General features: G+C 36.7%; 2 protein-coding genes, 1 long non-coding RNA gene and 2 pseudogenes across 7 annotated transcripts in view; 3 read left to right on the forward strand and 2 right to left on the reverse strand.

Annotated features, from left to right (window-relative positions):
- The window catches only part of LOC104727459 (protein DETOXIFICATION 16-like), a 3,665-nt gene extending 1,908 nt beyond the window's left edge, over positions 1-1,757 (reverse strand). The window contains exons 1-2 of one of the 2 annotated variants that reach the window (XM_010446573.2): positions 1,371-1,757; positions 182-441 (exon numbers count right to left, since the gene is read on the reverse strand). In XM_010446573.2, coding sequence (XP_010444875.1) covers positions 182-441; positions 1,371-1,613 — 503 coding nt within the window. In that variant the 5' untranslated portion in view covers positions 1,614-1,757. The remainder of the gene's footprint in view (positions 1-181; positions 442-1,370) is intronic. The other variant, XM_010446567.2, reaches the window with a different exon arrangement.
- LOC104753250 lies at positions 2,035-3,399 on the reverse strand (annotated as a pseudogene).
- Positions 3,560-5,135, forward strand: LOC104727475. 3 transcript variants are annotated; one of them, XR_002035068.1, is made up of 3 exons: positions 3,560-4,051; positions 4,159-4,435; positions 4,882-5,135. It is a non-coding gene; the product is annotated as an uncharacterized LOC104727475 (long non-coding RNA). The 3 variants fall into 3 exon arrangements; XR_002035069.1 differs by having other exon boundaries at positions 3,560-3,814; positions 3,908-4,435; XR_758209.1 differs by having other exon boundaries at positions 3,560-3,793.
- LOC104727478 (probable mediator of RNA polymerase II transcription subunit 36b) lies at positions 6,495-8,891 on the forward strand. 2 transcript variants are annotated; one of them, XM_010446583.2, is made up of 7 exons: positions 6,495-6,625; positions 6,858-7,180; positions 7,283-7,378; positions 7,466-7,543; positions 7,650-7,826; positions 8,379-8,447; positions 8,570-8,891. In XM_010446583.2, exons 1-7 carry the CDS (start codon positions 6,607-6,609, stop codon positions 8,747-8,749), a joined length of 942 nt encoding a protein of 313 aa, XP_010444885.1. In that variant the 5' UTR covers positions 6,495-6,606; the 3' UTR covers positions 8,750-8,891. The 2 variants fall into 2 exon arrangements, with proteins under 2 accessions (XP_010444885.1, XP_010444888.1); XM_010446586.2 differs by having other exon boundaries at positions 8,384-8,447.
- On the forward strand, positions 8,997-11,649 carry LOC104727491 (annotated as a pseudogene).

Here is a 12,455-nt window from a genome sequence, read left to right on the forward strand (position 1 = left end):
CTTGACGTAACAGAACAAGAGAATGACATTAAGCCAATACGAAATGGAGTTGGCCAGAGCAGCTCCTTGAAACCCTAAACCAGATTTAAAAACCAAGACCCAACAAAGAAGGACATGAAGAGAAGTGGTGACTCCAGAGCAGAAAACCACAGGAAACACATTGTTTTGTGCCTGCAAGAACCTGTTAAAGCATTGAAGGAGACCGTAGGCGAAGATGCTCGGGATCATGAATTTTGCGTACGAGCCAGCGAGTGTAGCGATGGTTTTGTTTTGTCCAAAGAAGACAAGAAAGTGCTCTGTGTTTGCCCAGATGATGGAGAGAGGAATAGAAGCTAGTGTAAGAACAAACATTGCTCTTTGCATTTGTATCCCTAACATTCCGTACTTCTTTGCTCCGAACGATTGGCCACAAAGTGTATCTAACGCACTAGCTGTTCCCATCTGTTCATGAGGAATATGGAAAAGGAAAAAAAAAGTGAATCAGTGTAGATTTCTTGCTTCACACGTAAACGTCCAACGCAATTTGTAAACAATATTAAATCTGGATTCGTTGACATCATCACAGTAACTGTTTCAATGTTTGACAAAGTGGGTTGGTAATTTGGTATCAAGTTCAAGTAGGAAAATATAAGCAATAATTCACTTCTTTATTTTTTTTTATTTTGGCGTTTTTCACTTTGGTCCATCCATATAATGACAAAGTTTGTTTGAATATATTTCTTGTCGTTAAATCTGTATGAGTGGCAGAGAAGTTGCGTAACTGTATGAGTGGCAGAGAAGTTGCGTAACTGTATGAGTGGCAGAGAAGTTGCTTACGCAACTTCAACTAGGATATTCAAACAAGGTGGCCTGTGATAAGTCCATCATATACGATGAATAAAAAAAAATATCCTTACTATAAAATTACTATTATTTCTCTTTTTAGAGATATATGTTAAAGTTTTCTTCTTCTTCTTCTTGGGGTTAAAGAGATCAGGGCCGGCTAAAACTTTTCTTGCACCTTGTGCCAAATTTTTTTTTTCTCCTAATTTACAGGTCTTATTTGTAGATTTTCAGTATTTTTGGGATTTTTTTGTCAAAATATAAAATATTGAAGAGCCTAAAAACCTTATAATTTTTTCCAAAATATTGTGACATGGTGCAAATGCACTTTATGCACTGGGTCAGCGCCGGCACTGAAAGAGATATATGTATGTTAGAAGAAAAATCTCAATGTGCATATAGAGAAGAAAACAAGTAAATTAATATTACCCATTAACCAATTTATGTTTCAAAATCAGACATTCTTTGTGCAAATTTAGAAGAAAATTATTAGGTGTGAATTTATAAGATATGGATTAAAAAAAAAAGAGAGAGTGAGGAAAACTGACGAGGAAGCTGAAACCGGTGACGGAGGCGAAAGAGGTGGCGATGGAGGCGGCGGAGAGAGGAAGAGAGCCAAGATGGCCGACGAACATGACGGAGATAACTTGGAGACAAAACTGAAGAAGACTCACGGCGATGAGTGGACCGGAAAGCCATAGCTGTTTCTTCACTTCTTCTTTTACACTACTCTTCGCTCCGATCAAAGGCCATGACAATTCATCTTCTCCTCTTTCCCTATCTTCCCTCATTGTTTTTGTTGAGAAAGAGCAAATATATGACAAGTATAACGTTATTCCTGTTTTTAAGGGCTCTGTGTTAGGTCCTGTCTCTTTCTCCTCTCTCTCTCTCTCCCTGTCCCTATTGATGTATGATGTGTGGTGTGTGGCGATCGAGTAGTATTTTTTTTTCATTTGTCAACTTTATAAATAGAATTATACACGAGTGACTTATGTAGGTATCTACGTGGCTAATAACGAAAATCAAATGGAGATTTTGTTCCTTTAAAATATTGAATGGTAGTCGCATACCAGAGCACGTACAAGAACAGTTGTGACTAGCAAATAATTACTAAAAAAAAAAAAAAAATATCATAATAGAATAGCTTGACTAACTGTCTGTGTTAATCCTCTTGATATAGATTTTGTAGCAAATAGGAGGAGAATATATTCTTCATTCAAACAGAAGCTCAGACGTTGAAGGCATAAATTTTAAATCCTGTTTCGTCTCTTCAAGATTGGAGGTTGATATCAAGGCGACTGTCACTTTCTTTAAACACTTTGAGTTAGCAAGTATGTATCTCATGAGCTGTTCCTCTTCTTTGCTTGCTTTATATCCCTCCCACTCAAACTCCTCTAAATGAGACGACAAGCATCTGGGGGCTAAACTTGGTTGGTTCCATGACCATGACAATGGTAGACTCCCGGGTCGATATCCATTTTTATTCTGGATGCAAGTAAGTATACATAATTTTTTTAAGAGTATGAATCAAAGAATCAATCTACAACAACAAGTATAGTGTGTTGTTACTTACAAGGATATATAGATACCGTAGTTGAGGAGAGTTGTTGAGAATTATTGAAAGTTGATGCAACCAAAGATGGCCAATTGTACATAGGTTAAAGCGCTGAAGTCGAGAAGGTAATGCCACTAGACTTAAGAGCCTGCAATGACTTTAAACAACAGAGACAATATTCAGCTGACAATATTAAGCAACATGATTAAACTAACAAGGACGAATAGAGGGAGAAACAGTGATAAAAGCTATGGAATCCATACCATTGGGTCTTTCAAAGATAAAAAAAGAGACGTGACAATTGGGATAGTTATAAGAAACTTGTCATCAGTTTTGCATAAAACGAAGATACGTGGCACATCTAAGCGAAGCTTATTCACCATGGGGAAAGGGTTTCTGATCAAGAAATCATTGATGCCGAGGTACACTCTCGATCGAGCAAGAACTGAGCAACTTGATACAAGCCTCTCGAGAGAATATTCGTCTTTGAATATCACAAAGAATAGGCGCAATATTTTGAGTGACGGGAGGCAAACCGAAGAAGGAACATCCACAAGAATCTTTCCCGAAAGAGTCATTTCCACTAGCGTTTTGCATGTGTAAAGGCTCTTAGGCAAACTGGTAGGCTCCGCGGTCCAGAGTAGCTCCAACTTTACCTTGCGCACAAAGCGATCAACTGCATTTGCAACCAATTTCCCAACATCTACATTAGTAGGACGTTTTCTACCGAGTTGGATACACAAAGTTTCTAATGAAGGTGCCTTGTGAAGTTCCGATAACTTTTCAAGAAACCTCCAAACGCTTTCGCACTCATCACTAGTGTCTATGTACTCGATTTTAGGCACCAACGTCCAGAGGTAACGCCATCGTTTTGACAAAACCATTGTGGCCACTGCATCTTTCGTTGGGACAAGCAACAAAATCTGGATGAGCAAATCGTTGGGCAACGAACTGATACTGTCTCTAGAAGCAACGGCCTCTTCATTTCTTTGACTACAACGTTCGGTCTCTAGTGATGACATAGCTAACTATAAGAGTCAATACTATAAAAACAGGATGCGTTTATCTCCAGGGCTTGACACCTCAGCCTCAACTTTCAATTTGGTATTGACACATCAGTTAAAATCATTAGCCAATTAAATTATAACAAATAATACACATCATCTTTTTCTTTGCCAGGTCACATAACTAGAGATCTAACTTTTTTGGGCTAATCTCTTCTCTCGTCGATCTCTCTGAAACTCGATTAGAAAACCTCAAACTCGATCCCAAATTTGTTTGTCTTATCATTCACTCTCGATCCCTCTCAGTCTCAGTTAATCCCTCTCAGTCGTTATCCCTCTGAGTCAGATTCATCGACGTTCTACAACATCCTCTCATAGTGAGGAGTCACATACATCAATCCAAATCGAACTGGTGAGCTCGAAACACAGAAGGGTAAAATATATGCTTGGGTGTTCGTTATTTGTAGTGATTTAGTGTTTAAATCATGTTGGGTTTGATCCGTTTAGTTGTTTTGCTCTGTTGCAGGAAGATTTCAATTTCAGTAGTTCTACTTTCAATTTGGGTTTTCGATTGATGTTTTTTTTAGTTGATTTTTCTGATGATATTGTGTATTTCTGATAAACTGCATACCGCCGCCGAGCCCGAGCCTAGGGAAAGTGGGATCGTTTGGTCGGTAGAGAAAGACGTGACCATGTATCACGTTTAGGTTTTGGTAAAGAGTCGATTTATTCAGTGTAACCGATTTCTAATTGATATGTCTTTGACTGTTTTTGCAGTTGAATTTTGCACCTATTAGAAGAACTAACATGTATATGATAAATTTAAGTTGGAAGCAATGGATCCGGTGAGTCTGGTTTTTGTTTTAGATTTAAGTTCTCCCCTGACTCTTCTTTTCTTGAGCTTTAGATTTTGTCACTTGTTTTGCTATTCTATAATTTGTCTTCAGTATGGTGAGACTCCATTGCACATGGAAGCCGAGGACGGTTGGCCGGTTGTAATGAAGCTGCAAAATTACTCCTTCAGAGTGGTGATTTTATTGAAGCCAAAGCCAACGTAATTTCCCAACTCTTTGTAGTTATCTGTCTTCCCTTTTTGTAATGTGAAATTTTTGCAGCTCTACTTCATTGACAACTGCTTGGACTGATTTTTTTTTTTGGTTTTGGTTACTTTATTCCTCGTTTCGATTAGATTTAGCAATTTTATTCCATTTCAGTGTTTAGATGATCGAGTTTTGCTGTTGATATATGTGAATGGTAAGACTTCTGTTTCTTTTTGACAAAATGGTAAGACTTCTGTTTCTTTTTGACAAAAGTTTGACAAAAAGTTTTACATTACTACTTGCTATTGAGATTCAAACTTAACACATTTTTTTTTATGCACTTGCATGTGTAGTCATATTTTCAATGTACAAGTGAAATTAATAATTTATGTTATTTATTTCCTGAGGTTACTTAACGAATTGAAATGTAAGCTAATGCATCTTTATTTCTTTTGCCAAGTTGCACGGTTTGGAAGAAAATATTGCAGATGAACTTCTGCAGTTTTGGATCAGCCATAGTGAAGGGAAAAAATCCAAATTCTCAAGTGTCGTTGACTATATAATACTATAAATATACACTTGTGGTTTTTTTTTGTATATATTCTCAAAATGTCGTTATTTTCTTCGGTATCTTTTTTTTTGTAAATAACATTTTACCAATATTTATGTAAAAAAGAATGATTGGCACTTGTGAAAAATACTACATATTTGTAATTAGCCTTTAACCAAAAAATCATTAAAATTAACAAATCTTTGAAGTTTACTAATCGTATAATTTACACTACACCTTACTACATATTTGATGGGCTATTTTTCTCTCCTTCCTCAATTTAGAGTGAATAACTTGGATTTGTTAAAATCCTATTGATTGATGAAATGTTTAAATTTTCTATTGTTAAAAAAAAACAACAACACATATATAAAAAAAAAATAGAACTAACAATGGAATAAATTAACTAATGTATTATAATATATATATATATATATATTAATGCCTCATATGTTCATAATTCGTAAATAAAATTTAAGTAAAAAGTTTTAAATGTTTTCTTGGTATATTACTTTGTTATTTGAAAAATAGTGAAATGTGCTTCAAGATTTCATGATTTAGGGTATAGGGTTTAAAGTTCAATATTAAGACATATTTTATTATTTATAAATTAACAAAATAAAATGAAACTAAAAATTATTTTGTAATTACAATAACATAAAATTGGAATAAATATAATATTACAAATATACAAATTAATTATAAAAATTGTTTAGTTGTAAGCCTTCTTTCATTAATAGTTTACATTATGTTTTATGGTCTTATTTGTAAAAAAATTACTTATAAATTGAAATATTTGTTAAAAAAATATTATGATCATATTCTCATTATTATAACACATTTCCATTTGATGATAGTATTTTAAAACATTTTAAATTAAGAAAAAGAGATTAAAATGGGATAAAAATATACATAAAACAAGAGCCAATAGAAAGAAATCATTCAGATAGCTGACGTGGGGTATTTTCAAACCATAGGATCCGAGTGAATCTAAGGGACACAAATTCTAACCTCTCTTCATTATTTCATTGGCTAAACCATTAAAAACTAAAACATTATCAATAAACACCATCAAAAACTATGTTTGCTCATAATTTTTTTATTGCAAACAACATACAAAATTATTTTTTCAAAAACATAAATAATAAAAATATTCAAAAAAATAAATAAAAAACAACCCCGCTGTGTAGCGCGGGTATTAACGTAGTGTTTTCAAATAAAGATTACGAACATAGATAAGCAAGCATAGATCAGGAGGAACCCTAAAAAACTTTCGAGCTGCCTTCACAATGGCAAAGTAATAAATAACCCATTTTGGGCCAACGAGACCGGCCCATTATATATCTTGATCCAACACCAATCAAAATCCAACCCCTATTTTGGACCTATCTCTTATACCAATCTAGAGTTAAATTATAATACAAAATGTGAAGGATCTACATAATCTAAGGGCCAAATTATAAATACGAGAAAATTTTATCGAAGCATAAACCCTAAAAGCCCTAAAATCATTTTATATAAAAGCAAAGTCACAGAGGCTTCATAAATCCGCCACCACCGCATACCTCTTTTTCATTTGCCTTCGTTTTTGCCTCCTTTCTCGTCTCTCATTCTTCACTTTTAGGTCTAGCAGATATGAGACCCCCACTTACAGGTAAGAACCCTAGTTAAAGTTTATATCTTTATTGTTCTGTCTGCCTCCATAGTATGTAACTCGGTTCGAACTCAAAGTACGATTTTGGTCAAGTCTGAATTCGTATCGTTACGGTTTCTGTAGTTTAAATTGAGTTTTAGGGTTTGTAGTCTTGACCCTTTTGTGTCTTTACTGTTTCAATTTAGTTCAAAGGTTAAAGTAGAGATTTTTAATTACACTCTGTTATGATCAGGAGGACGTGGTGGTGGAGGATTCAGGGGCGGACGAGATGGAGGTGGTCGAGGTTTTGGAGGTGGAAGAGGCTTTGGAGGAGGAGGCCGTGGTGGTGACAGAGGAGGTCGTGGTGGGCCTCGTGGGCGAGGACGTGGTGGTGACCGTGGCCGTGGTGGAAGAGGAGGGCCAGGACGTGGAGGAATGAAAGGAGGAAGCAAAGTGATTGTGGAGCCTCACAGACACGCTGGTGTGTTTATTGCCAAGGGTAAAGAAGATGCTCTTGTCACTAAGAACTTGGTTCCTGGTGAAGCTGTTTACAATGAAAAGAGAATCTCTGTTCAGGTATGGATTGGCTTTGATAACTGATGATTTGACTTAGTTCTAAATAGGATTGTTTTTTGTAGTTGGTTTTGTTCTTATAGTATGTCTACTTTGGTTTTGCAGAATGAAGATGGAACTAAGGTTGAATACAGAGTTTGGAATCCTTTTAGATCTAAGTTAGCTGCTGCAATTCTTGGTGGTGTTGATAACATTTGGATCGTAAGTTTACATCTATACACATAACATATTGACTCTCTTGTTTTGTAAGACTTGTTCTTGAATTTGTTCTTTGCTAAACCTTTTTAGAAACCTGGTGCTAAAGTACTTTACCTAGGTGCTGCTTCTGGAACCACTGTCTCTCATGTTTCTGATCTTGTTGGCCCTGTAAGTGTAACCTCTTACCACTCCATGATTCTTTTTCTCAAATTATTAGTCCTCAGGTCGTTTTCTTTCCCTTGTTTGTGGCTTATCTTTGGTATATGAATTGTAGGAGGGATGTGTTTACGCTGTTGAGTTTTCTCATAGAAGTGGTAGAGATTTGGTGAACATGGCAAAGAAGAGAACTAATATTATTCCAATCATTGAAGATGCTAGACACCCTGCTAAGTACAGAATGCTTGTTGGCATGGTTGATGTTATATTCTCTGATGTTGCTCAACCAGATCAGGTTTGGTTCTTTATTTCATTCGCAGTTGCCTTTTTAACTTTATATTCACAAAGTTTACTTTATACTGCATTGCATCTTTTTGGTTTTAAAAACAATCAGTACATGAAATCGGCAGATGATGATTTTACTTGGATTCCCCTTCAGAACATTATGAATGTTGCAAACTCCAAGTTCTGATGCTACTTTGAATCTTTTTTACCGTATTTTGTTTGTTTTCAGCCACCAAGTTGGCTGCTCCGACTTGCAAATTTGTTTTAATCCCAAAGTCTTTTTACTCATTTTTTATTTCCCTTAAAAAGAGATGTTCAGTTTTTACTCTCTACAAATTCCAGTTTTGTTACATAAAGACATTGCATTTTTTAGACGAAATAGAGAATACGTGTTTTGATTTGTCTCTAGAGAGACTCAATTGTAGTAGCTGTAATGATTGAGCTGAGCTTGCAGGGATTTCTCAATGAAACTATAAATGTTTTATCTTTGGCTCCATTTTTAGTTGTCTGTTTTATGATTCTTTTTTTAATTGAAACCCATCTATTTGCCTAACTCTTGAAGGCGAGAATCGTAGCCCTGAATGCCTCATTTTTCCTCAAAACTGGAGGACACTTTGTTATCTCAATCAAGGTCAGTACACTTATCCTTACTCTAATTCTCCTCCTTACAACACCAAAACAAATTTAATTCTTTCTGTTTATACATCAACTTGTACGTCCGAAACTAAATAAACATGTTTGAACTCCCTTCAGGCCAACTGTATCGACTCTACAGTCGCAGCAGAAGTAGTCTTCCAGAGCGAGGTGAAGAAGCTGCAGCAGGAGCAGTTTAGGCCAGCGGAACAGGTGACTCTGGAGCCTTTTGAGCGTGACCATGCCTGTGTTGTTGGTGGTTACCGCATGCCTAAGAAACAAAAAGCTGCAGCTACATAGAGCGGTACTAGGTGTTTTGTGTGGTCCAAGTCAAAAGCTTAGTAGAATTGTTGAACTAGTCTGATTCAAGCCCTTGCAGTTTCTTTGGGTTTTGGTTTCTTGTTGTATTAAGTTATTGAATGTAGGATACTTTTATGCGTCTTTTGGATTTTTCATCTTTTGATGAAGCACTGATAAATTATTATAACATTTTCATTACTCTTTGCATCCAGACTCCAAAGTAATATATACTAACTCCCTCCTGGAAAACAAACCCTTCTAAAATTCATTGTCGGTTTCTTCCAAAAGAGAGTCCCTAGTCCTCGCCTTCTTCCCCTATTCTTCCTTTCTTTGTCTTAAGAGAGAAGAGACAGTGTCATCCTCCTCCTCAAAAATCCAAGACGCTCAACCGAATAAATGTGAAGTCGTCTTTCTTTGATTAGCAAAAAGTAGAGAGAACATAGTGATTAGTGAGGTTTCTGTGATTTTGCATTATAGTTTTCATGATTGGTAAGGATTTGGACCATATAGGCGTGGGCTTTTCATATGTTTATCATTTGGGTCATTAAGTTTATAGCATCATGAACAAAATTGGTTATTTCCGGATAAGTCCAAATGGAAATGTTTGGTTATTTCTTGGTTGATTTGGTTATAATCCGAAATGTTTTTGCATTGGACCAATTTTTATCTTCGTGCTTTATTGGTCCTGACCGTAGAAAACCAAGTTGGTATACTATTCCCTTTGATCACGAACACAGCACACAGTTTCATCAACACCAACGAAAGAGATAAAACGGCAACGCGTTTGCACTTGAAATGGTGTCAAAGGGAAGGGAGTCGAAAAGGCGAATTCAAGGCGCCATAAAAGCACAAGAGTGTTCTAAAGGCTTATTAGGGTTCTATAAGCTTAGCTAGATGACTGTGGAGGGTTTGATACTTTGATCTGCCGTTCTAATTAAACTCCATTCCGGTACGTTCGTCTTCCTCTTCTTCTTATACTGTTGCTCTTGATTTTAAGTCAATCTTCCGAAACGCTGAAAAAACCCTAACCTAAGAAGCTCTCACGTAGTTATTTTGAGTCCAAAATTGAAAATTTTGGAGCTTTCCGGCGAGTACTGATGTATAGATTTCATCTTGGTTCAGTTAAAAATTTGTAATTTCGACTAGGGTTTTTGAGAATTCTATTTGTGTTATCCAGCTTTACGTTGATATGCAAGCCTAGTGTTTCCGCATGACTCAGTAACTGATTCCAGTTTTGATAGGTTGATTGTTTCTGTAATGCAGTTTAGTTGCGTGAATAGATAAAAATGGTGGTGGGTAGACAGAAGAAGAAGACCAAAATATGTGAACATGGGAAGGAAGATTTGATAAGCCAGTTACCAGAACCTTTAATATCTGAAATACTTTGTCGTCTCTCTACACAAGATGCAGTAAGAACAAGCCTTTTGTCCACAAGATGGAGAAATCTTTGGCGAGATGGGTTCCTGATTTGGACATAGACTCCGATTCATTCTCCAAGTCCAACTTTGATGCTTTTGTGAGTTTCGTTGAAAGGTTTCTTGTTTCCCACAGGGACAGGGAGTTATGGATACGCAAACTCCGGCTATGTTTTGGTTTCCTTCATCATTGTCCTATCTATGATCTCACGTCATGGATTGATGTTTTGACTACGTGTAGGATTCAGCATCTTGATGTTTGTTCTTGGAGCGATCATGACATACAGATGCCCCTGAATTTATATACCTGTGAGACACTGGTACACTTACTACTCTGCGAGGTCACCTTAAGTAATGCTGAGTTTGTTTCCTTACCTTGTCTGAAGATCATGCATCTAGTAGATAATACCTATCTCAACGAGACCACGTTGCAGAAACTTATCTCAGGCTCTCCAATTCTGGAAGATTTAACCATCACCAGATCTTTGAATGATGATGATAACGCAACTGTTTTACAACTGCGCTCTCATACACTAAAGAGAGTCTATATTGATGAGCTCACTGAAGTTGTTATTGATGCACCTCTACTCCAGTCCTTGAAGGCTACGGTCTCCTCACCAAAAAACTTTCAGATCGTCAATTTGGGACCCTCTGCCAAACTAGATATTGATTTCCCTTACTGTGGCCATGCGACATGCAGTAGCAGCATGATTCATGACATCATCACCGACATATCGAGGGTCAGGGAGCTAGTAGTTGGCAATGCTATTTGGAAGGTATACATCTCAACGTTTGAGCCTCTATATATGAATGAATATATATATATGCATCTCACCGTCCGTAACATTCTTTTTTACTTGTTTACCAGGAAATCTTTCAATACTCAAAGTCAGAACCAGTACTGCTTCAGTTCCGTGACTTATCCCGTCTGAATGTTCAATTTACTAAATCTGATATTGAATTATTACCACCCTTTCTTGAGAGCTGCCCAAACCTATAATCTTTAGTAATGGTAATAAATAATTGTCTGTAACCCTCTGAATTATACAATATTGTTTGTGAAAATCTTTTGTCTATATTTCTTCTCTAGTCAACTTGTTTTCTTCTGTTTTTGCAGGAATTGGTTAAGGACCGATCCATGCGTGGTAAGAAAGAGATAGAACCAAAGGTGATGTTTTCAACAGTTCCCCAGTGTTTGGTATCATCGCTCAACTTTGTGGAATGGAAACGTTCGATCTCAGGGTATGAAGGAGAAACAGAGCTAGTTAGATACTTGTTGAAGAATTCAAAATTCCTGGAGAAATTAAGGCTCGATATTTACTATACCGAAAAGGCTAAGTGTGCCTTCCTGCAAGAACTCCTTACAATGCCAAGATGCTCCAGTGTTTGTGAACTTCATTGCTCTATGATTCCTAGAAAGAAATAATGTTGAATATTTCGTTTAAAAGGTTGATCTTTTGATGTTAAATTAGTTGATTTTAGATATTCTCTGAGCCACAAGCAAATATTGCAGTTTTAAGTCTCTCTTTATGTTACTGGTGGTTGCTACTCATGTAACAGTCATTACCAGCTTTATCTCATATTTGATGGATATCTCCACAAATTGTTCAAGCACTAGTTAGGCCTTTGTGTATATGATTTTTTTTTCTAGTTCTTGATTTATATATATTCGGCAATCCTCTGGGTTACTTTGTTACATCCGGACTCCAAAGTAAAGCACTCTTTTTAGCTCTGGCTTGCTGCCCGTAATCGGCTCACTACGGGAGACAGCATGCAGTGTTGGAACAGAGGTGTGGACATCTCTTGTGTGTTCTGCAGGGAACCAGTAGAGACGTTGACTCACTTATTCTTTGGCTGTCCATATTCTTCCCGTGTCTGGCAGGCTTTAGCTCGTAAGCTCCTGCAACGTCACTATACATCCTCGTTTGCACAGTTGCTATCTCTTCTCTCGGGATCAATCATCAACGGCACTACTAGATTCATTATGCGGATTCTCTTTCAAGCGACAATACACACACTCTGGCTCGAGCGTAATCGTCGTCGGCATGGAGGTAGGCACAGTACATCACTACATCCACCCAACTCGTCCAGTTTCTTGACCGGTTTGTCCGTAATAAACTGCTCTTGATGCAACGCCAAACGGCAAAGTTTGCTGATGGTCTGCAGCTATGGTTAGCTACTCGCGGTTACTAAGTTCAACTCAATTTCCTTTCCAATTCTAAATTTGATATAAGGATGCATTTTTGTAAAAAAGGACTTTTTCGATTGAATATAATTTTACATTTATTCAG

Source organism: Camelina sativa, chromosome 2, assembly GCF_000633955.1.
Source record: "Camelina sativa cultivar DH55 chromosome 2, Cs, whole genome shotgun sequence".
In the NCBI taxonomy this organism is placed as follows: Eukaryota; Viridiplantae; Streptophyta; class Magnoliopsida; order Brassicales; family Brassicaceae; genus Camelina; species Camelina sativa.